The sequence below is a fragment of the Ambystoma mexicanum genome, chromosome 1p (genome assembly GCF_040938575.1).
Source record: "Ambystoma mexicanum isolate Mex_15411 chromosome 1p, UKY_AmexF1_1, whole genome shotgun sequence".
NCBI classification, from domain to species: Eukaryota; Metazoa; Chordata; class Amphibia; order Caudata; family Ambystomatidae; genus Ambystoma; species Ambystoma mexicanum.
Window position 1 is genome coordinate 1119542520 of NC_090921.1, and position 24819 is coordinate 1119567338.

At 46.5% G+C, this 24819-nt stretch overlaps 1 protein-coding gene across 2 annotated transcripts in view; it reads left to right on the forward strand.

Moving 5' to 3' along the window:
- Nucleotides 1-24819, forward strand: part of TENT4B (terminal nucleotidyltransferase 4B) — a 471403-nt gene that overhangs the window by 52964 nt on the left and 393620 nt on the right. For both annotated transcript variants that reach the window (XM_069604766.1, XM_069604767.1), the window contains exon 2: nt 8022-8145. In XM_069604766.1, coding sequence (XP_069460867.1) covers nt 8022-8145 — 124 coding nt within the window. The remainder of the gene's footprint in view (nt 1-8021; nt 8146-24819) is intronic.

A 24819-nucleotide genomic window follows, 5' to 3' on the forward strand; every position in this document is an offset into this window, starting at 1 on the left:
AAAGAGCACAGAGATCATATATGGGGTCCATAGATCCGGCGAAGGAACGACGGAGGATGTCAGTGAGGGTCTGTCTGGAAGAGGCGCTGGAATAGGTGTCAGCGATGGGGAGACCTGGGTTGGAGGCCAGGATATCCTTTTCAAACTTCTTCTTTCCAGACTTGGTGAGAAGGGAAGGGTAGTTGATGGAGAAGCAATTGGAATAGATGGGAGAAACAAAGCGCCATGAGTGGGAAGAGATGGAGGCAGAGGGAGAAGTATGCAAGTACAGCGGTATGGAACAGTCACTGCGCTAGTGGATTACAATCAGAGGGCAAAGTTAAATGCAGAATACATCCAAGTTTGATTTCCAATACAAATGCAGAATTCACCCAAGTTTGATTTTCAATTCAAAAAGCAAGGCACTGCCCTAGAGGAAGCGTAAGTGGGGGTAAGATGGTAGGGAGAGTACAGAGAAGACTTAAATTGGTACATAACAGGCAGAGAAGGGAGTACAAGGGCAATCGGGAGGAAGTATCTAACCCAAGTAGAGTGAGGTAGGAGAGTCATGGTAGGTCAGTAGTCCTGGGATGGCAATATCGGGAAGGGTATGGCCCGCGCTAGAAGTCTCAAGAAGTGGCCTGTCAGCGGACAGGGAAGCTGACAGGGTTGTGCTGGGGCCTTAGAAGTGGGCTTTGGAGGTGGTGGGCCAGCTGAAGCCTGCCGTTCTGTCGTTTGTCCACAAGGCCAACCCCCCACCCCCCCCCCCCCCCCCCCCCCCAAAATCACTGCCCTGGATGCAGGCAGAATGCCTCAGGCAGCACTCGGATAACAAAAGCAAAGGCCCGGCCGGCCATGTTGGAAGCACCGCATGGTGCAAGGGAATATTGTATTCCCATACAAAACTGCATCATACACAGGTGCTGAGCAGATGGAAAACAATTCTGCTAGGCGATTTGAAGCGCAATGGAAAAGCGCTATTTCAAGGCTGAAAATGCCCAAAAAAATTTTTGCAAAAAGAAAATATATTTTTTTATTTTAAGAAATGCCCAAAACAACTGGTGCAGGTGCAGGGGTGCATGGAAATTTTAACCTACCTCAACCAGGGGGGGCCGAGAAGGAGCTGCTGCACACACAGTGATGAAAGCAAGGAGAGGAGGAAAGTTGCTGCGAGATGCATGGGAATTGTGCTTGGTACTGCGGTGAATGCTCCCAAAACATGTGTGAACCACTGATTACACTTTTGGTAATCAGGAATACATTGAATCCCTAACATACATGGGACTATTCAACAGCCAAAGGCTAAAACAGTGCATTTTGTGCAAATGTCTTGATCAGGTTTCTCAACAATTGTCTTTATTTATTTAATATTCTTCTGTAGCGCAGACAAGGCACGAGTGCATCGGAGCGCTTTACTGTTTAACATATAGACACATTCTTGCAGACACTGAACCAATACAATTAAAATCTTTACAACATTTAAAAGTAAATAAAATTAATCAATAAAACCGTAAAAAATAATTGCCTTAGCCAGGGTTTCAGAAATTGAAGGAAGCCATAATATACAGGACACATTGCCCCATAGAGAAGTAACTGCCATAGCCAGAATGCTACTGGCTGAATATAGGGGGGAAACTGCAATAGCCCGGAGACCCTTCTCCAGAGTAAGGAAACCCATCCTTACCCAGGGCAGACCTTGAGGCAGGGGTGGAAAGAGCATTGTATTGGACGTGCTGGTCCATAGTTTGAAATGCAGCAGTACGAGGAACACTGTTCCAGAGAGAACACATCATTGGCCCAGACACAGTGAGCCAGGGGGCATAGGGTTGAGTGGGTCGAGGACCGGAGTGTGGAAGAATAAAGCATTAGTTGGGCACACAAAGGGGGTGCTAAGAAAGAAATTGGCATTGGTCAGGAGGAGGAAAAGAGCCTAATCAGTCACTTCAAACATTTTGGCACAATTACTGCTGGCGGTAATCCCACGAAAATACCCCTGGAGTCCTGTGGCCTCGGAAATGGGGATTAACACTGCCCTGCCACAACTTGAAATCCTGTGGTAGACCGGGACCAAGTGCCAGTAAGGCAAGCACGTTTTACGGTAACTTGGTGGCTTTACTGCTGATTGACCAAGTCGTAATGAGGCTGTAAATCCTCTCGTGGCCAAATGTTGGCTGGTCCTAATTACCCTTACATCCTTCGGAGTTTAGTAAACTGGTTATCAACTGAGCTAATAATATTCACAGTCCTTAGAAGTTGGAGGAATCCTGCATGAAGCACTACATAAACATTTGAAATGCTTAACTGGATTGCCGCTACAGGGACACATTTTGCTGAGTTTCTATTTCATTTGCAAATGGAACTCTTTATTTTGTAAGGGCGCTTGAACTGGCTGGGGTCGGGTTTTAAATGTTTGAAAGAGGCTGTGACCCCTGTGAGGGGGCAGCAATGCAAGGTGGACAACCTTTGTAGGATTGTTCAAAATTTGCCATTTTATTAAATTATAAAAGTCCTCGAACACCTCACCATCCCTACTCTAATAAGGCTTTCCCTGCCTAACACAACTAAGGGGAAACGCTAACACAAGATGTCTGGTCCTCACACTTCAACATCAAATACACAAAGAAAAGATATGGCAATTCAAATAACATCAATTGTTTTTATAGTTGCTTGATGATAAACGTTTAGTAACCTGATGAACTTCCTTCCCAAGGATTTAAGGTAAATTCAGCTCCAATGTTCAACAAAAAAACCCAGGAAATCCATGAAGCAAATATCTAAATTCAGTTCTTGATGTTTCAATGTCAAAGTAACATTTTGTTAACCAAAGTTGCAACAGCAGCAAAGCTTTTCCTCTTGTTAAGATTTTCTACTTTACCACAATAGCATCAATGTTATTCCTAGCGCAATGCTGTTCCACAACTTCAAGTTGTCCAAGAAGAATTCTCACAATTCAAAGGAAATGCAGTTTCTGCAAATGTCGGTGAAACACAGTTCTTGGTCAAGTTCTTCTCCAGCATGGGGTCCGGCATGTATTCACATGCTCATGAATATACCCAGTAGTCAGGCTGGGCATCCTCCGTAAAAGAAAAAAGATCTGACTTTCCATGACTCCAGGGTGTTGCTGCGGACACACCCCTCTTTCATGCCGACGGTTTCGTCGGACATCCACCTCAACAAGCCTTTGGTGTATCCTGTGTTTTTTATTTTTATTTATTTTCGACACCTTCGTCACCGGTTGAAGGAGCCTTGCACTTTTTGGATGCTGCTGATGCCTTAAAGTTTTTTACGTGACGCGCACAAAAGTTTTCAGAAGACCTCGCAACATTTTGTGGACTTTGGTCCTGTGAACCATGGGAAGGCCTTGTCCAAGGCTGCCATCTCAAGGTGGCTCTCCGGCTGCATCATGCATTGTCACCGGTTGGCAAACTGACTGATGTTTGGCCGTCGGAGCCCACTCCACCGGAGCGATCGCTGCAACGACGGCGTAACTGTCTGGTGTGCCCCTGCTGGACATCTGCAGGACTGCTACGTGGAGGTTCACGCACAGCTTTACGAAGTTCTACTGCATTGACAGGGATTCCAGGAAGGAGTCCAGGGTTGGCCAAGCAGCGCTACGCAACCTGTTTGCTTGAGGTGAGTCAGTGTGTAATTGCTTCTGTTGAGCCTTGTGTAATGTTGTACTGCTATGTATGTTATTCATGTGAATCGTGCCAGACCCATGCTAGAGAACAATAATTACAGGTATTGTATTGTATTTGGTTATTTATATAGCGCTCTTTCCCCACGTGTGTCCTCCAATGTGCTTTTCCGGTTGGAACGCCCTGGGTGACCATAGTCACTGTGTGGGGAAAATTCTAAAGATTTTAGCTTAAGAGATGCATGTGTGCATTTTGCCTGTCTAGGACTTGGGTGGCTGGCTGGCTAGGCTCGACTAAGCGTTCCAAAAGAGAGGCCAGGCACGTGGGTTTCTGCTTTGGGATAGATTGCTATTGTTGAGGGAGTCGCTGTGTGGCCAGCTATCCTTTCGGTTTGTAGTCGCTGTATGCTAGTGGCAGAGGTGTTGAGGTACGTCCAGGTGTTTCAGTCTGGACGGCTATATGCAATGCTAGACTGGAGGAGCGTAGCCATAGCAGCATTCTACGGTGCATGGATGCTTGGCCGTGCCTGTGTCCACACTGGTGGTGTGAGGTCTACGTACCGTAAGCTTCGAATTTGTTCAGCTGGAGCGATCTTTGTCCAGTGCGGCAGTCTTCCTTATTTGGTAAGGATCTGAGACGCCTAGTTTTGAGTCCTGTATAGTGGGAAAGAGGCCTAGGTTTCAGAGTACAGAGGGTTTCACAGAATAATGGGCAGAAGGGGTCTAGGTTTCACAATATGATGGGCAGAGATAGAGACTGCACCTAGATTTGAGTGTCCTGTATAGTGGGAGAGAGGGCTAGGTTTCATACAATAGTAACAATGTGAATTGTAGATTGTAAATTGTTACTACCTTATCTGTTGATGCTGGTTGACTACAGTCTGTTCATAGTGTGTCATGGCCTAGTACTGCTGCCGGCGGCTACTGCTGGTTTAAGGGAAGGGGTTATGCCTTTGCAGCCACCTCATTGTTGGCTGTTGGAGGTGGGGGGAACTTGGAATATATTACCCTTGGGAACTCGGGTGGGGGGGGGCTGCTGGTTCTTCTCTTGAGCTCAGTGTGTTGAATTAAAACTAGGTGAAAGGGAGCAGAGTGCTTCTTTTGTTATGTGCCACTGAAAGGAAGGGGGTGGTTGTAGGTAGTATGGGCTTGGTATATGTAAGTGGCTGACACTGGCGACACCTGCAGACACTATCTGGGGCTGCTACTGTAGGAGCCGCCCTTTGTCTTGGGGCCCTTAGCCAAAAGTCTGCCCTGGGAGGGTGTGATAAAATCAGCAATGTAGACAATAAGGGGAGGGAGGAGGGAACAGGCCGGGACCAGTAAACTGGAGGGGCAGGGGAAACTGCTGCACACCCAACGCTTATACAAACTCTTTAGCCCAAACAAGATGGCAGAATAAGGCCCTAGCTGGCGCTAACTCACCTCGGCTTCATCCAGCAAAACAAAATATATGGTCAAAGTTCAGCACTTGCAGACCTTCCTAATGGTGATGCATACCCCACTTCTGCCTGGATTGGCAACACCATTCCCTCTTCCTTCTGCCTGTTACTATTGCATGAACTCCAGCCACAGTTCCAGCTCATTCCTATTGCATGCACCTTAGGGGGACTTTTATGCCACTCGGGTTCCTTCAGGTATGGGCAATTAGGCTTATTTGACTGACTACTCCCACAGCATGGCTCTTCAGTCCGCTTCCTTGTACCAGTATTTGATATTATGGGACTTGTAGTCCCCAACAACAGTTGTTTTCAATAACCTCTGGGTTTTAAAGACAGATGTTTCCCTTTGCGTCATTTAAGAATTAACCATTAGAATTTGCTTTTTACAGAGGAAGACAGTCTATTCTATTTAAGGCAGTATTTCTGGTTTCCTTTTTTTTTATACCTTTGGAGCAGGGAGGATTTTTATCCTGAAATATCTTATATGGTATTTCTGTTAAGGCACATATCTTATGTTGTTCAGATACATCATAATGACAATAGGCCATTGCCTGTTCTGGCAACTTTAAAAGGTTCTCCCTCTTACAATACTGTCCATCCCACTGGATGATCTCACCAGCCTGCGCCTTGTCTTTTCCCAGGTGATCCGCCCACATTACACAACCCCCAAGGTCAGGATCAGGAACTGTCTGCCTTTCTCTGGCCACCTGGTAGCATACTTTAGGAAGGGGTTTAGTGAGGGATCCCTAGGATTCATCAAACCCCTGTGATTGGTGTAAATGACAATCATTCAACCTTGAGCAACGGCCATGTTGCTGCTGACAATTTACAGTACGTTTACCACATTGACTCCAAGTTTAGGCACTGACGTCATTTCACCAACATGCCAGGGGTAGCGGAAGTGACATCACACGACCCATGACCTCTGATGACACCACAGGAAGTGATGTCATTTGACCACACCCCGAAGTGACATCACAGGAAGCGATGGAACACGAACTTTCACCCGACGACAAAACAGGAAGTGGCATCACATAGCATTGTTTCTGAGTACACTACGAAAGATATGGTTACAATATCACTGTAAAGTGATATACATTTCATACAAGAATGGATCACCATAATGTCGTTAATATCAGCGCGTATGGGCCCATATTACCAAATCACTGTGAATGCAAGCAGACATCCAAGGCCAAACGATAATGATGTGTTATAATATAGCACTTATGCTTAAGCGCTTCATATAGAACTAATATACATAGAATATCACCCAACCTGTGTTGGTACTCGTTTATCAACCTCAGCAGGATGAAAGGCTGAGTTAACCTTGCTGGGAGTCGAACTTATAACCTGCAGATCACACACACATTGCAGCAGCCAACGCTCAACCCACTGAGCTATTTTACGAGCAATAGACATCAGAAAACCAGCCACTCCAGAAACAAAGAGCCACATGCTGCTGACAACAGCCCATAAGCCACAATGTAAAAAAAAAAAAAAATTTTTTGGGAGACCACAGGGGTAAGCAAGGGAGACCTCAGGGCCCGCAGTGACCCCTGGCAACCCCTAAATGACGTCCATGAGTTTAGGTTTAATGGACGTTTAAACTAGACATTAAGCTAACTGGCTGCCTGGTGTACCTCAGCGGTTCACAGGTCCCATGCACCTCCGCCAGTCCTCTCTTGCACTTGCCTCAGGGCCCTTGTCCCCACCCAAAGCACTTAACAAATAACCCGAGAGAGTGACTCTCTGCACTTACCCCAGTCTCTGACTGGGCACCTTTGGACTTCACCCTCCCTTGAACCATCTGTGCACTTGCACGGTCTGAATGCACTGTGCCTGAAGATAGTCTCTGTTCTCCCTTGTCTTCATCCCTTAATTGCACTTGGTAAAACTGCAGAATCGTTATCCGGCCTATTTGCTGTCAACTGTTAAATGTATTCTGTGCACTTAAGTCTGCCTGGGCAGACTATTATCGTCTCAGAATGTCAAGGGCTCTGAGCAACTGTGTTTCCCCGTGTTCCCACCCTCCTTGAGTGCTTTGGAACACTTGCCTGTGTATAGGCGCTTTATAAATAAACATTACCATTAAATACTCCTGCGTGCCCCAGATAATATTTTGAGGTGTGAATATTTTACACAGTTCTAATATTGTACATTAAATTGTAAGAGTAAAACATGATTTGCCTCCAAGAGTGTAAAGCTTGTGCCGTGCAACGAGAACATTGCTAAAATTTGAAAATGAACAGGAGACCTAACCAAAAACAGTTGTGTAGCAGAGCAGTCTGGCTTCAAATAAGTTAATACATTTGTGAAACACTCTCTCTCCCACACGTGTGTAGGAACACACCACGATGCATCTTGATGGTAAATGCACACAAAGCATGCATTCACTAAAGGAGCAGAATGTGGTTTTTTTTCTTTTCTTTTTTAATTTTTTTTTATTATAAAGGATACTTGCCAATTTAAATTACGTTTTCCATCTTTTTACTGTTGTGAACCCAAAATCCTGGGCTGGGAAAATAAATATGCATGAGTTGCGCCCCTCTTCATGAGCCTTTACAGACACAAAACACACAGGTTGGAGAGAAATTAAACATTCCTCAATTTACTGTGTGCGGTTTCTGACCGAAGCACCTTCAGGGCCTTCAATTTCATCCATGCAGATCAGAATCAAAAGATGTGCTCTGGTTTCTGTCAAGTCCCCTGCACTGAACTCTATTCTCATCTGGTGCGTAAATGGTACGCACAGAAAGATAGAGTCGTGTTTACTAGATTGTAAAAATGCCTAGTACAGCTCTATCTGGAGGCCTCTATGGAGTACCTTAATCACCATGAAGGTGGTATTTATTTGATAGTTCCGATGCAGTTTGTTGAGAAACGTGATGCTGGCTTCCCATGCTGGCCCTTACTTGGAAGCTTTATTTAACTTTATTAAATAACTGTTTGTGCTCTTTCCTCAGCCTCCATGAAGAGATTATCGATTTTTACAAATACATGTCACCGCGACCGGAGGAAGCAAAGATGCGACACGAAGTGGTTAAGAGAATAGAACAAGTAGTCAATGAGCTGTGGCCCAATGCTGAAGTGAGTAGACGAACAAGGAATACAACCACATTATCATATTGGTCAATGGTAGTTGGTTTAATGCTAAAACGTGAACGTTCTCGAAATTCAACACTTAGATGTTGTATCAGCTATCTGACTTTATTTTCTTTGAGTAGGTTTCTGTTTGGCATGCTGCAGTATAGTTTAAGACTGAGTTCACTTTGCCACAATTTCCATTTTGCTGCTAAATGTTCTTGCTTCTAGTGGATGAGTGCAGAGCTGATTGTTGAGTGTGCAAGTCATAAATCTTTAACTTCTTGATTATCGATTGACTGGCCCAAACCTAGTTATCGTTTCTGCTGCTTACGCCATTGTCATGCACTGCTTTGCTTCAATGAGAGTCTATAAATGCAGTCTGCATATTTGAAAGGCTGGCAGCTGGTGATTTTATCTTCTGGTGAAAAGAAATATTTTGAAATGCTATTTTCTCTTTTCTTGTGTTTGGCACTATTTGTCATGGTTTTGATCTTGCTCTTAGTAGCATGTGAAGACATGGGGAAACAGAAGGGTCTCAGACTTGGAAAACTCTTTATTATTATGGGCATTCTAATGGGAGTTATTAATAAAATGTGATGCTGGGCCCAATATGAGGAAATTGAGCAAAATATTTTCTAATGATACCTGCGCCAGAGTCACAAGCAACACGGGTGCATCAGAAAGGTTTCGGCTAGATTTGGGAACACACAGGTGCTCACTGTCCTAGAAAATATTGGCATGTGCTATAGAGCCACTGGAACAATTGCTCAGAGCGAATCATAGTGTGTGCTCAATATGTATTGTTGGACAATTATCATTGGTGTTGCTATACGCTGATGACTTACGGTTATAAGAAAGCGATCCACAGCAGAATCTAGAGCCCATAATGCAAGATATAATCTGTTTGAAAGACTACTCTGGCCTGATTGTTAACTGGGAAATGTATAAGGCATATCCATTAACAAATGAGGCTTAAACTTCAGTAAATGTAGTACTTTGCTGGAGCTAGAAGACTGTACAATATTTAGGTATACAAGTCTGCACTAATGGTGAAGAAATAATAATAAAACTAAATTTACTAACTTGTCCTAAGCCAACTAGTACAGAAAGTCGAGGTGGATCAAGCTCACGCTCACAGTAGCAAGTAGCTCCATTTTGATATGTTATTATCCATACAGGTATGACTCCTGCCAAGCTTTTTCCAAAAAATAAAAAGGCTGATGGGAAGAAAGTAGCGATTTTGTAATCGAACCATATGAAAGAAGCGGGTTAGCCATTCCAGGTCTATATGCCCATTACCTGGTGGCACTGGCATAGTTTGTAATCTGCTAGCTGAATGAAGATCGAGCACTGCTACACGTGAAAGCGGAACATCGAATTGTGAGACCAGACTGAATACAGCAGTAGCGAACAAATACGCGCGCACACATCTAGTGCTCCAAATACAGTATATTTTACACACTGGGCCTAGAATAAAATTGGACAAATGCAAAACTGTTGTGTTGACAGATAAAGGGTTTAGATGTAACATTTAATAACTGAATGCTCCAGGTTTGGCATCAAAGGAATATATGAACGTGTGGGGACTTATTGATGGACAACTGCTTCACAGACATATGCACATACACAGGGTCGGCTGATAGCACTTCAAGGGCGACTTGAATATTTTCGAATAAGGTACACTTTTAGGTGTACAGGTGTCGCAGAAGGAAGCTGACACAAAGGTGGCATTGGGGTGGATATGCACTTTTATTAGTGTAGCAAAAGTTCCTCCCTAGCCATTTCTTCTAGGAGGGTTCCCCATATGCACTTTTATTAGTGTAGCAAAAGTTCCTCCCTATCCATTTCTTCTAGGAGGGTTCCCCTGCATCAAAACTAATACTAAAGGGGCCGTTGCAATGTTTGTCAAAATCAAACTGTCATGTGTCACAACAGAATTCTATCCCTTACACTACAACTAAAAAATAAACCAACGTTTCCCTTCTCCTGATACTGTGATAGTGTTTTTAAATGAATGTTCTCTTGCAGCAAGAATGCTAGGTGGAATGATTCCCTTCCCCTGGGTTGCGGGTTGTACACAGCCTTTACACAACTCTCTGTTCTCAGCCAGGAGACTGACACCCTTCTCCTGGTATTGCTCTAAACCATTTACAATAAAGCCAGGGGTATTGCTCCCTTTCCCCTGGTGTCTTTGGAGCATGTTTCAATGGTTTTAGCCTCTTTTCCAGGAGAAATGACTCCCCTCTCATGGTGTCTTAAAAAGCCCTCTCACAACCTTCAGCTTGATGTATAATTTGACTTCTGTCTTGGTGTTAAGTTCCACACTTTCTTTGGTGTTCAATTGGCTTCTCTTCGTCACTCTGGCAAGGATGTTCTCCTCGTTAAGTTAACTTATGGTGGAGGTCCCAGACTCTTCTCTGTTGGTCAGTGGACTTATTGTAGCTACTGCAACAAGGAGGTTCTCCTCACTCTAGGTACACAAATGTTGGGGACCAACCCTGTGCCTCTTCCACCCCATTTCACCTCCAGGTCTCTCGTACCTCCTTCTCCCTTCTGAGGGACTTCGGTATGCCACTGGGACTTCCTGGGACTCCGGTTTGTGTCTGATTCTTCGGGATTCTCTCTCTCTGGCTTCAACAGCACTGCGCTGGCTTTGCACTCTGCTGTACTGCTCGGCTCGTCTCTCCGGCTTCACGCTCTGCTCTGCTCTAGCTGTATCCATAGAGAACTCTCTTGGCGTTCTTCTGAGACTCTGGTCTGCCAACAGCGTTAGAAGGTCCTGCTGGTTGCCACGGCGGTTATGTCTCCAGGCTGGGCTTAACGGATTTGTTGGTCTGTCTCTTTTTATACAATGTTGACAACTTTCTCTTCATTCCTCCTGGGGGCCACCTCGTACCAGTACTAGCACAGTCGGTGATATTCATGTCTTCTGTGCTCTGCTTTGTCCTAGTACTTTTTGCTTTAGCTATATTCCATGTGTTCCAAACACATGGGTTTACTCTCAATAAAATGGCTCAGAATGGAGAGGGGGATAGGGAATGTTGGGAAGTGGCATTGCTCAAAGAACTGTATCTTAGGTGATCGCTCTTGTTCCCAGAAGGGGAGCCATCGCCCCTCCCCCCATGAGGACCTCGCACACTAAACCACCCTTAAGAGAACTGTTTTGTAGTGGCCGTACCTCCCTAGCCTCATGGAAAAATGCTCCCTCTTGGGGAGAAGTAATCGCACCTTGTGAATCGTCACAGGCAACACTGGAGACCGTTCCTTATACCGCCAGCAACAAGCACTCCGGTAGATTAGTTAGTTGACATACAATCTACAACAGGCTTAATCTCCAGAATGTATGCAATATATTCAAGTCCAAAGAGAGATGGTTACACATCCTGCCTATATAAAATGGAATAACTACTTGGGTGGAATATTAGATGAAGCAAAATGGAGGAATACATTTGCCCTGACTAGGGATGTGTCGATTAGCCCACTCTTACCTTTTTAATACATTACAAGTTTGTGCATAGGTTATACTACACTCCTAAAAACCTAGCGATATATGATGCAAGCAAAATGGCTAATTGCCCAAAATGTATCCTGGACGAAGCAGATTTCCATCCCATGGCATGGATGTGCCCTGACATAAGGTAGTACCAGATGGAGAAAACCGAAACAATTGGGGAAATAGTGGATGAAACATCCCACTATCAGAGTCTGGATGTTTACTCTGGCTCTTCATTGATGAGGGTCCATTAAATACGAAATGTATCTAGATGGCTCTCCTGTTGGCTTGACCCAGGCTACTAATAAAGTGGATGTTTCAATGCCCTCCATCGCATAGAGATGAGTTTTACGACATGATTCATATACGAGAAGTGAATTACTGTAGCCCGACACAACCAATTGTGCCTATTAATGAGGTCTTCTATATGTACTTCGTAAAAGAGATTGAGAATGCAGTGATCATACATGGGATGAAAACCTAGATAATTGGTGACTACGAGCATAAAACTGAATGCCTAAGGTAACGTGCCACGCTGGGATGTAATATGACTCTTAACTAGATTTTATTAGATTAGTAATAACTGCTACTTCAGCGCAACGAATTTCAGTTAGTTCAGTTTGTTATACATGTAATTAAATTGATATGTTGAAAAGCACTGGTTACATGAGGTGCTGCAAACTGGACTGTATTAAAATATGAATATGTAACTTGGAATACTTGTAAATGTTGAATGCATGTGAGGTTACAATATTACAAATTGAATAAATGGGGTTGGGAGAGGGTAGGTACCCTGCAAAATCAGCCACGCCCTATTTTTGTCAGTCGTTGCTGTCCCACCACATCCCAGTGTTCCCATATTATTTTCTGTAACTAATTCAGAAGTACAGACAAAAGGAAGTTCTCTTTCGTGTTCCACGTATCCTGATATGAACAAATTTGGACCACACGCAGATGCATCTATCTGAGACCTGCCGACCAGCATATCTAAATTGCCACTCCCAGTATTTTGCCAGATCTATTTCTGGATAGATTGGACTGGGCATATAGAACAGGAAGGCAGCTCTATGCAGAAGGTGCTGCTGGGAGAAGCTGGGCTGTGTGTGCTTGTGAAAACAAATAGCAAGCACCCAGATTTTGTAATGCTGCAAAAAGGTCCAGTTCCATCACTGCTGAAGTGAAAATCCCAGAAGTATGCAGGAAAATAGACTATGAACTTCGAATACAGTTGCCACAGTTCTCTAACTTTCTTTCTCACCAATTGTTTCATTTGTCAGACATTAATGGACTGCTCCAATTTTTTTCCACTAGCTTCAAGCCACCCCCTCTGAAATGTGAGCATGTTTCTGAACCTATGGCTTTCCTGGTCCTCATGCTGGTCATGTTTGTGTGGCATTTATAAAGCGCAAACCTACTGAGAAGAGTACTGTACATGGGGAATTTACCCAAGAGGTTACAAGTGAGCTGCGTGTGTACCATAGTAGCAAGGAAGGCAATGGGACGCACGGGGGACAGGGGGAGCTTGGCGGTGAGAAGTATGGTTGCGTGGAGCTATTGGTGATCTTTTATTTGGAGGTCTTCAGACCGTTCCTGAGAAGTAGGATGGAATTTTCAGTCTTGCTGCATTGATAGCTTATCCCAGAGACAGGGTGCATAGTAGGCAAAGTCCTATTTCCTTCTCTCTCGCAATGTGTGCCGCCTGCCTCTTGAGATGGTGAGTTTGTTGGCACCAAGCGTGGCGTTTTGACATTTTTGCTAAGTGATTCTGGCTGTTTTGACCATGTAAAATGAGTTTCTTGTTAAGAATATTGTGTGCTCTGCATGGTAAATGAATTGCATGCTCATTGCCACAAAGACAATTTGTTGGTAGTCTGCAAGGACAAGTTGGTGTTCATATGAAGTCCAAGACTTGCCCCTCTGAATCCAGAAATCTCCTTCCCAGTGTTTATTGCTCCCTCCACCCCCCACAAACATCTTGATTGGTCTAGAGTGAATTCTCTGTAATCTTGCCATGAGGAGGGCTCTTGTTCGAGTTGGAGCATGTGTTCTTTTTCTATCTCACAGTAGTCCTTCCTCAGGACTTGTGCATTGAAGGCTTCCCATAGAACGATGTTGTGCATCTTTTAGGGCTTTAAGATCGGAAGATTCCTCGCCGCAAGTGTATTCATGCTCATGTCATCCTAGGTAGTGCAGCTTCAGTGGCTTATTAGAGACATGTTGCCTTGTATAACATTTACCAGGAAGCTACATGGGCTTTGCCATATCACTTCTGTAAATAACTCATTGGACTCTTGTTCTACTGCATGTGCTGAATATTTGGTCAGGCTGCTCTTAGGACTGTACTTGGCTGTGTTGATGCCCAAAGTTTTCATTTGGTTGTTTGTGTTCTTCCATCAACCCCATTGTATTATTTGTTGATACGTATGGGGAGGTCCAAATTGAAGTGGGTCAGCATAGTTACTTCTATATTCTGTTCATTGTCTGCCATGGCCCATCTCATGCTGACAAAGGGACTGATGGTTAGCTGGGAAGTAGGTGCGAAGGAGGTTCTATGTCTCGTGTGCATGCATATGCCCATGATTTTTTGTTGACCTAAATGCTGCTCTCTAACATGCTCTAGTTTGTGCCCTTTCCAGAGACTCCATCCATAACTGGAGGAAATGGGAATAAGGACATTCTAGTACAATAGTATCTACAGTGATGAATTTTCACTTTACTCCAATAGTGGACATCTGAGGCTTTACCAAATACTCCCACTCTTCTCTTTACCACCTTAGCCATCACTACAAAAACCTGCGAGTTAGGCTAATATAAAAATATTAGCACAGAAGATTAAAACTTCCTTTCATTATGTAAATTGAGATGTGCACATACTCACTCATTTACTCTCCTTACATCACACATTATGGAATTTTAAATTCCTCAATTGGACCTGCCCCAACTTGCCTTGAAACATTCAAACATTGCTCCATTCTGTAAGCAAGCCTCTGGCCAACTACTAACCAACAATAAACCTTGAGTACTCAAACAAAATACTGGATAGGTAGGTAATCGAGCAACTCAAAATTCCATGATCTATTCCTCGATTGCTAGCCATTGTATACAGAGAAACCAAATCTGACCAGTGAATATCAGGAAGGAATTGCACATCTCCTAAGCTAAGGTTGTGTTTTATCATTGATGCCCCTTGCCCTCTTTATACCAATGAGTACTGTAGACCATGGCTCGTATTAAAAAGCGCAGTGTGGTTTCAGGAGCTTCCCTAAAGGGAATCTAACATTTCATTCATAACCCTTGTAACTTTCCTTTTTATTTAATTTTAAAGCAAAAACAAAACTGACCTCACAAGTATCCCAATCATAACACAACCCCTGCTCTTACCCCCCGCCCCACCCAACCCACTTATCAAAAACATTACAGCCAAGGAGGAAAAGAACCAAGAGCAGGAAGACCTACATTTTTGTGGGCTCAACAAAGAGAATGAGAAGCAGCCCCCTTCGGTGCGCCATCACCTAACCGTAAGTACGCTACATATGGACCACAAATGTCCTTTGGCCTTGAGGTCCAATGAACATAAGATCCATAGTCCTTTTCTGTTTCATAATAGATATCAGACCTCTGAAGGCAAGTGTCCCCAAAGGCATTACCCTCCCCGCAATGAGAAGCCGTAACGGACACACCCAAGAGGGAATGAGGCCAAGACCTAGTGCGGGTGAATGTAAAAGGTTCTTTATCTGATCAAAATAGGGCATGTAAAGGACTCTGCAAGTTCCGAGAGCGCTCTGTCTGACAATATCAAAGACAGTCGTATTTATTACAAAATTTCGTCCTAAACCCCTACACACTATAGGGGGCACATAGTCTTGGGGATTGGGTGGCGTCGACTAACTATAGGTGCAGTTGTGACGAGCAGCTCCATGATTGGTGGACATCAGCGTGGTGCCAACGTGGGGCGGATAGGTCAGCTGGGCTCATCGGGGTGGGGCTGCCAGGCCAGGCGCGGTTAGTGTCGTTGGACGGGTGCCCTGACATTCTGCCCTTGTGGCCACACACACATTCATTTGTTTAGAAAATTCCGGTTGTCCTGTAAATCCTGCAATAGGTTACTCTAAAGGTTAATAAGACACAGCGGGATACATCTAATCTGAAGCTTTACAAATACATCATGACAATGTTACTTCTGACCTGTTGACCGGGTGTCATAAACCTAGGGGTCCGTTCTAAGGGCATGAGGTGAGCTGCACTGTCATTCCGGTCTCGTTCGATGTAGTGAAGAATGACTTTATGATGTGTCAGTACAGGGTTGGATATCTGCTGTCCAAGGCTCATTAACTTGGGGTGAACCGGGGTACCACTAGATCAGCGAGGGTGTACTTCTGGCCCCTTGGGGCGGTGGGGTTTTAGGACCGGGTTGTAAATAATTAATTTGGCCGACCATGGATGCCAGGGACATGGGATGGGGGTAGGGGAAGGCAAATACTTGAAGCGGGTCCAGCTTGTCCTAGCGTGCCTTGGTGGGAGGAGAGTGGAGGGGAGGGGAGATGGCTGTGTACCATTAACGTAATAACCCTTATGAATCATTAGTCTTTGGGGGGTTATTGAACATTGATGGGGGTTCATGTGCGGAGAGTGTTGGCACCATATGGTTTACATGTTAGGGGTTGGATGCAGGGTCGAGGCTTGTTCCATTAGGATGGTTTTCTGTTATTTTCCAGACTTGAACCTCGAGTCGGGTCACTTCGGGGACAGTGATGTACTGCGGAAAGTAAATTATAGTGTTTGTTCTGATACTTGTTCGTGTCTGGTTGCTCGTGAGAACGGGCCTTCAGCGGATCTGCTATCGTGTGGAGGCGCCGGGAAAGGGCATGGCCCTCTGTAAGCTCGGGCAGGCTGCAGCATTCGCAGGCAGGCTGTCTCGTTGGGATTCGGGTCGCTGGTATCTAAAATGGAGTCCTGATGCTTCCAAAATGGTGTCCATGGTTCGTTACAGTATAATTCGATCAGTCCCGTGTGTCAATCAGTAGTCACCCTGTCACTTGGGCCCTGGTGACAGGGGGGCCCCTGACAAGCCACAAACCTCACGTAGGTGGGGCTTGTCAGGGAGGTGGGGGTCTTACACCTCCACTGTTTGACTGATGGAGAGCGGCCCAACACCATGGCCACTCTCTTCCTGGCTAATAATAGCAAAAGGTGCAGCAACCTTCTGGTGTGTGTAAGCAGATGGAGTGTGAAGCCCAGCAAAGTAACAGTTGGAGATGGATCCATTTGTTACCCTGCTAGATCTGAGAGCTATTCAAATACATAAATACATGATATGGCTTTTATAGCGCGCCTATACACAAGTGTTTCAAGGTGCGGCAAATGTGGGGCGGGGGGGGGGAAACAGAAGGAAGACGGACAACGATCCTACTAGGCCAGGTGTCATTCAGATCGCGCGTGCAAGGGACAGGGGGAAGGGTGAGAGTGGGGGGGGAGAACAGTGCAGTACATGGGATAAAGAATAAATAACAATAGGTGAAAGTACGGCCAATAGGTGGCAAGTGCAAGGGTAAGTGCTGACAAACAGGTGTCAAGTGCTGGAAGTGGGACTGAAGGGAGACAGAAAAAACGAACGTCCCCAGTGCAGGAGTTACCAGGAAGGTAGTGCAGGTGTGCGACTGGCGGGGAAGGGGACCTGGGCCCGAGATCAGAGGGTGGCCAGGTAACCAGTGCAGATTTGGTTTCAGCCAGGAAGTCATCAGGGGAGATGAGAAAAGGCAGAGGCAAAGAGAGGTTTTGAGGTGCTTCCGGAACCGAAGATGATTCTCCAAGTTTCAGCGAGGCAGGGAGGCTATTCCAGAGTGAGGCCCCAGCCAAAGAAAGAGACCTACCGCCAACTCGTTGCTTGGAGAAGCGACTGACCCTGAGAGAGTTGGAGGCAGATGAGCGAAGAGCTCGAGGGAAGATATTTAGGAAGAGCGAGTTGAAGGTATTGAGGCTGCAGACCCCAGAAGGCCTCGTGGACAATGCAGAGGGGTTTGAACTTAATCCTTGCAGCCACTGGGAGCCAGTTCAGAGATTTCTGTCCTGGAGAGATACGATCCCTGGGCTTGAGACCCAACGACAAGTCTTGCAGTCCTGTTCTGGATGAATTGCAGATGGCGGAAAGTAGAAGCAGGCAGATTTAGAAAGAGGCTGTTACAATAGTCCAACCTAGAGAGAACCAGAGCTCAGATGGAGAGCTTCGTGGGGAAGGAGAGGAAAGGAAGAATATCTCTGAGGAGGTGCAGCTGGTAGTGTGACATCAGATGTGGGGAGAGAAGGAGAGTGTGGAGTCGAAGATGAACCCGTTTTTAGTCTCACAGGTGGGAGGAGGAAGAGGGCCAAGAGAGGCTGGCCAGAGTGACAGGAAAGGAGGGAGCGAGTGTGCCGATGAGGAGAATCTTGGTCTTACTCGCATTAAGGCAAAGATCATTGGCGGCACACCACTCCTGGATGGTGGAAAGACAGATGAGGGAGGGAGAAGGGGTGGCTGAGGGTAGCCTGAAAATTAGCTGGGTGTCATCCGCATAGCACTGGAAGTTGGGGCAGAGCATGGCAATGAGGTGGGCAAGAAGTGCCTGGTATTGGTTGAACAGCCAGAGAGAGAGGTTAGACCCCTGGGGAACACCACAGATAGAGATAAAGGAGTGGAAGGACCCAAGGTGAACCTGGAAGGGTTGATCAGAGAGGAATTGCCTCCAAAAGGATTGCACGTGTGAACAGTCCCAAGCCAGATGTATAAAAGAAGCCTTGGCAGTGCTGCACGAGTCAGGAGCCTCGGGGAAGAATCTGTGTATGTCCTTCGGGGCTAAGATAAAACTGGTGTAAAAATGTTAACTGAATTAATTTAAAGTTACTATTGATGGCCACACTGCGTGGTTGCATGCAGCAATATTTCCAGGTTTTGTCCGACGGGGGGGTCTCTGAGAGCCTGCTCCCATGTAGCCAGAGAGTCTTCCGCCCACCCCGTAGCCCTATCAATGATGGCAGCATACAACCTGGAGATCATCCTAGACGTCATCCCGTGCAGCACTGGTGCCATACAGAGTTCCCCTGGAAACCCTTCAAATCTCTCCTTTAGTGTTACCCGCAGTCTAAAATACACAAACACATCAAGCGCTGCAACCACCCCCTTAGCCTTGAAGTCCTCCAGTGACAGGAAGTGCCTATTAGGAAATCGATCCCGCCAGCATTGAATGCTCAACCTGTCCATACAGTTAACAAAAACCTTCTCCCTGTGAGTGGAATCCCCGGGATGTGCTTACTCGGGAGAAGTGTAGAATAAAGCACAACGGCCCGCAGGAGCAAATAATTGGTCGCTCCTATCTGCACATGTGCCCTGCCTGGTATCAGATCGTACCAGTGCGGTAAAAAAGATGCCTGTGCAGCCAGCCAGTAGGCTTCGAAGTCTGGTAGGTCCAGGCTCCACGCTCCAAGGGGGCTCAGCTGTTTCTCCCAATGCACCTGAGCCTGCTTCCCCCTGCCAGATGAAACAAGTTATCACAGACCTCGATGATTTAAAAAAATTGAGCCTAGATTACGATGGGCACATTGAGGAATGCAAAGGGGAATTTGGGTAGCATCGCCATCTTGGTTAGCCAGATACGCCCAAAAAGGGACAGCGGCAGGTTCATCCACCTTTTTTAAAGTAATGCCTCTGTGTGCGCCAGCTTTTCCCAGTATTTTTGATCGAGCTCCTCGGGAGACATGGCTACAGTCACTCCAACATGGTGAGTAGTCTCTGCATGCCATTGAAACTCAAACTCCTCCGGAAACTCGCAGTCAGTCCTGCTAGTCAAGGGGAGCCATCTAGATTTGGAGGGGGTTTACACGGAGCCCAGAAGAGTCCAAAAACAAAGATGTCCTTCATTATTGGAGCCAGATTGATCTCTGGATCAGTGAGGAAAAGAATTAGATCGTCAGCGTAGAGAGAAATTACCAATTTGTGCGTAAACAGCTGCACACCCCTGACTGTTTGGAACAAACCAGTTCAGCTAAGGGCTCGACTGCAAGGAACAGTGCGGTGGACTGCGGTCATCCCTGCTTCATCCCCCCCCCCCCTCTCCATTGCAATAGGATCAGAGAGTCCGCTGATCACACGTAGGCTTGCTACTGGGCACTTGTACAACAAGGACACCATTCTTAGAAGTCCTTCCCCCACTCCCATGCACCTCAGGACTGTAAAAAGGAAAGGCCAATGCATTCAAACGCCTTATAGGCGTCGAAGGGTCACCGCCGCCACCACCACCGATGAACGCTGGTCAATAATAGACGATAGGCCAAAAATTCTACATAGCCCATAAGACATGGTCCTCCCAGGAATGAACACGGCCTGATCCGACAATCCACATCTGAACATAATCGGAGAAAGCCTATTCGCCAGCACCCTGGCTAGGATTTTATTGTCCTGATTGATCAAAATAATTGGGCGTTAGGAGGAGCAACTATCTGCGTACCTTCCCGGCTTAAGGAGCGCAGTGACCACCGCTTCTCGCATTGTCCTGGGCAGCGCCCAGTGCTGTATAGACTGCTGATACACCCGCAGCATAGGGGGTAACCAAAAGACCTGTGTAAGGTTTATAAAAATCGTCCCAGAGGCCATCCGGTCCAGCGCCTTTCCCTGCTGGCAGTCTTAATAGCCTTGTGCATCTCCTGTTCTTTTAGCTGCCTATCAAGCCACTCTTTCCTCCTGAGCAGCCCAATACAGCCCTACTTGCTCCAAGCACTCCTCAATCTCTTACCGTGTCGCTGCCAGCTTGGAGTATCGGGATTTCTATTCGATGAACGCCTCCATTATCCCCTCATCCGTGTGTAGAAGCTTGCCCACCTGATTCCCAACCGCCACTATGAGATTTGGAGGTTTCCGCTTTAAGCAATCGAGCAAGCACGGTCCAGGTCCTCTGGTCTTCACCCATACCGACTCGCTGCCGTACTCCTGTGTAGACATCTAACCTCACGTTCAGCCGCCTCCCTTAACAGCCCCAGCTTCTCCTGGAACCTTGCCTGCATCTCAGGGTCTGTGGCAAACCCCTCCCACAACTCAAGCTTACACAACCTGGTTTCATGGGCCTTTCCCTCAGCTCTTATGACCTTATGGACACCAGCCTCTTTAGCAATACATAAACCCCTGATGACGCACTTGAAGGCTTCCCACGGGTGGAATATGATGAGACTGAGCCCTAGTTTTCCTGAAACTACTGGAGCATTCCCTTCTGAATTTCCTCCCTAAATATCGAGTCCCAGCTATTTTGCTGAACATTGGGACTTTGTACTTTACATTCTATTTGTTTCTCTAAGCGCCAAACCAGATTTGGCCTTTGTTCATTTCGCCTTTGGCGGGCTTCGGGAGTGACATCCACCCCTGGCTACAGAGTGTCTGGTGTAGGCAGGAAGTGAGGGAGGTGCCCATCTTCCAGTGCTTAGTCTCCTAGGAGACCCAAATGCACTCTGTGCTGATTGGCTGGCTGACTGTCTGGCACGGACAGCCACCCTGCTGGGTGAGTGACGGCTAGGTTAGAATGAATGGGAGAGAACTGAATAAAAGGGGAGTCTTTAGGCTTGGAAGGCAGTCGACCACTGGACGAAGGAACCGAAGAAGCAGCAGGCGTCCTCTTCAAGCTCAACTCCTGACCAGTTGGTTTGCCCAGTGAAGCCCTGCTGCAGTGCCGAAACGCCTAGTTTGCATACACAGAGAAGCCCCTGCAAGGACGACTTCTCCTTTTTGAGTTGGTGGGACCAATCGACTTTAAAGTAAGCCACCTGGACCCCCATCTCGGAGCTGGTTGAATTTCCTCAGAGGTGCTGCAGGAAACCGTATAGCCAGGGAGAGGGACACCAAATTGGGTGTGTTACTTTTAAACTGGCTTAAAGCTTTTGGAAGATCCTCCTGACTTCCACGAAGCAGGCTGGCCAAGCCCTAAGCCCCCTCAGCAGAGTGTGGGACCCCAGAAGCAAGGACAGTCCACCTTGACAGCCATGAACCGTGTTGTTGCAATTTGCAGTAGCTGGAACACGAAACAGCCACTGAAAGTGAAGATTGCTGGTTGCGGGTTTTGACAGTCCCAGTGCATTGCAGGAGTCCCCCAAAGTCCTCCCTCGTGTGCCCACAACTGAGGCCCAGGAACAGCGAGATCTGCAGAGCTACACAGGAACAAAAGTAATCAGCTGTATCTTTTCTTCTTTACCAAGGTACTGTAAAACCAGTCTAAGAACTTACCTCTTCCTGTAGAGGTGCTTGTAACTTCCACAACTCACAAATCTAATCCGCTTGTGGCCCTACATTTGGTGGTTCTTTTCTTCAAAGACTCCTAAGAACTTGTACAGAGACTTTTCCATTCACTTACCAGAAGTGCTTTATACGATCCAAGACGTTTGCCCATTGACTTTGACTTAGCCTAGTGAATTCCTAAAAATATCTGCCCTGTTTATGAATATTTGTGGTCTCTTGTGTTCTAATAACCTTTGCCTTTTACCAACTTTTAAAGAGTGTTCTGAATGCCAACAGTAAGATATTAATGTCCCCAGCACCCTTGTTACTGAAGTCACCTGTGGGCCATCCCAAAAAGGTCTTGTTTGATTCAGAAACAGTGTACAGTATTGAAGTATGTGTGTTACTATTCTATTGCTCCCTTCTGAGGAAGGCTTTATAGCGGACTGATAAATTAATACTTGTTTATGCAAGAGTGTAAAAGTTTATTTGATTACCTGTAACTGTGAATCTTTGTAACTCCACTTCAGCTCACATTTCCCCTCTTGAGATGAGCCTGGCTGCTCAACACACTACCAAAACTGTGTAGTACAAGCTTATACCAAAGGTTGGGTTGTCTATACCTGTAGTCATAGTTGTTTGTAGTGTTCCCAGAGGGTACTGCATTCAAACTTTGCCTAACACGGACCATGTCACAGGGCACTACACTCCGCCACCCCATGATCCGGCACACTGCTCCAGATCAAATGGGCCGGCATACCCCACCGGCTTGACAGCCATACTCTGGCCCGCCCCGCTCGTCGCCGATCCACCTGCACTCTCCAGGCAGGTGTCCATGCAGGAATCGAGCTGTGCTCAAGGCCGTGGGCCAACAGCACCGCCAAGGCAGGAGCCACAGAAGCCTCCTCACTCGTGTTTCCCAGCAGGGGCACTGGTTGCAGTACACGCCAGCCCTCCTTCACTCCTCCCGGTCTTCTCCTTTTCGCAACTGGGGAGCCTGCTGTCCATATGCCATACAGGATCCGCTGCTGCTCCCTTCACCTGGCGGGGGACCAAGCGGCCACTGCTACCCTGCTTCAAAGCAGTCCTCGAGATGAACGCTTCAAGGGGTCCACCTCGGCAGCGATGCTGCAGCAGCTCTAGCTCAAATCTGCTGCTAAGCCCAGGCCCACTAGCACCAGAAGAACCCACCAGCAGACCTCTGCGATAACAACCCATCAGATTCAACAAGGGCCTCACCAGCTGAGCAGGAAATCAGCATAAGTGCCAGCATCACTCCACACTTTTTCAGGGGTGCATAGGCCTCGATGGGTTATGTTTGCTGGATTTACGGCGGGCCAAGCGGGAACGGCCATCTTGGCGCTGCTCCGAGTGCCTCACCCTCCTTCCCTCATATCAACTATTGTTAACAATTCTGACACCATTTAAAATCCTTCAATGATTCAAATTTGCGCTTCAAAATCCAGTTTGCTGCAAACTCAATTTTGTGTGAAGACAGCCAAATCTTCTCTACTGAGAAATTAATTAGTGTGCATGTCTGGCTTCCTACTGCCTGGACTGTGTATGCAATCTGCCTCTTTTAATTGCACCAGAGTATTGATTTTTGATACCAAGTGCCACAGTGGGAGAGACAATAGGCTGTTTCTTCCCTGAAACCCTGGAGACTGCCTGGTGCCAGATGCAGAAAATTACAAACCTAGTTTGTAGTCTCCAGCTAGCCGACCTTCTGTCCTTCCAAGCCCATTCATGCAGTCTCCAAGAAATACTGATAAAGGGCATGAACTTCCAAATACCCATTCTCCAAACTCTTAAATGTTGCGACATGTGGACCCAATGATTTCAGTGACCCATAGGGAGAAAGATCAAAACTCCCTGAGAAACCATGCACACACAAAAGGGGAGGGGTGAAAGATCTAGGTGTAGATGGAGGGGGGTGGAGGTACAGGGAAATCCTACCTTCGTAAAAATAAGGTGTCGATATCTGTAAACTGATGCCTAGATGCTTGACAATGGCCTGTCTGCAATGTAAACCACCCTTTACAAAATTCTGATTCGTAAGCTGTAAGTGCAGTTGCTGTGCCTAAACTGTAAAGTATGTCCAACAAGCAAACCCACCTCTTGGAATCTAAGATTAAATGGGTCACCTCTCTCCCCCCCCCCGCTCTGTGACAATTCAAGGATCATTGTCCCTTCTCCCCAAGGGAGAGCTGCCCCTTTTGAGACTAGAGCAATGGACCCGCTACTCAGAACTCTCCTAGGGATTTGGGCAAGCAGGTTCTAACTGGGAGTGACTTCCCTCATCAGGGACAAGGACTAAGACGGTGAGAGCTCCCTTAAATTACACGTTTTCAGCCTACATGGGAGTTGATATGATGGCCCGGCAGGGCATTTGTTGAACCGTTCCAAAATGTTCATGGGACTAATGAGACCGTGCTTCTCATTGGGGAAAGTACAAAACTAACTTGGCAACCAGGAAGAGAGCTGATGGGAGCGCCAGCAAGCAGACACCTGACGCACACTGTGGACGCTACCACTCGAGACCAATGCACACGGGAGGCGGGATTGTCAATGCTACAATGTGGCCTGGAGAACCGCGGAATGCAGCTGAATCCAAAGACTCATGGAGAATGGAGGCACGTAGATTTCAGACCAAGAGCATCAGCAGAAGTCAGGCCACCGAGTCTGAAGGAAGGTAGCCGTTGCCGACGCCAGAAAGCTGCATCCTGCAGGGAAAGAAGCAGTTGACGGAATGACTGCCCCTCCCTGGAGAGAAGACAGCGGGATGCCATCAGCTTCACTCCACTGGGCATTTGCTCACATGTTCTGGGCTAAACTCCCTAGTCTTTCAAGCTGTCAGTACTGGGAAACTGTTTCCATTAGTCTTTTGACTTGTTTATTTATTTGTTATGCGCACCGGACCCTGAGGTAGCAGGGCGCAAGAGACCAGGAAGTTTAC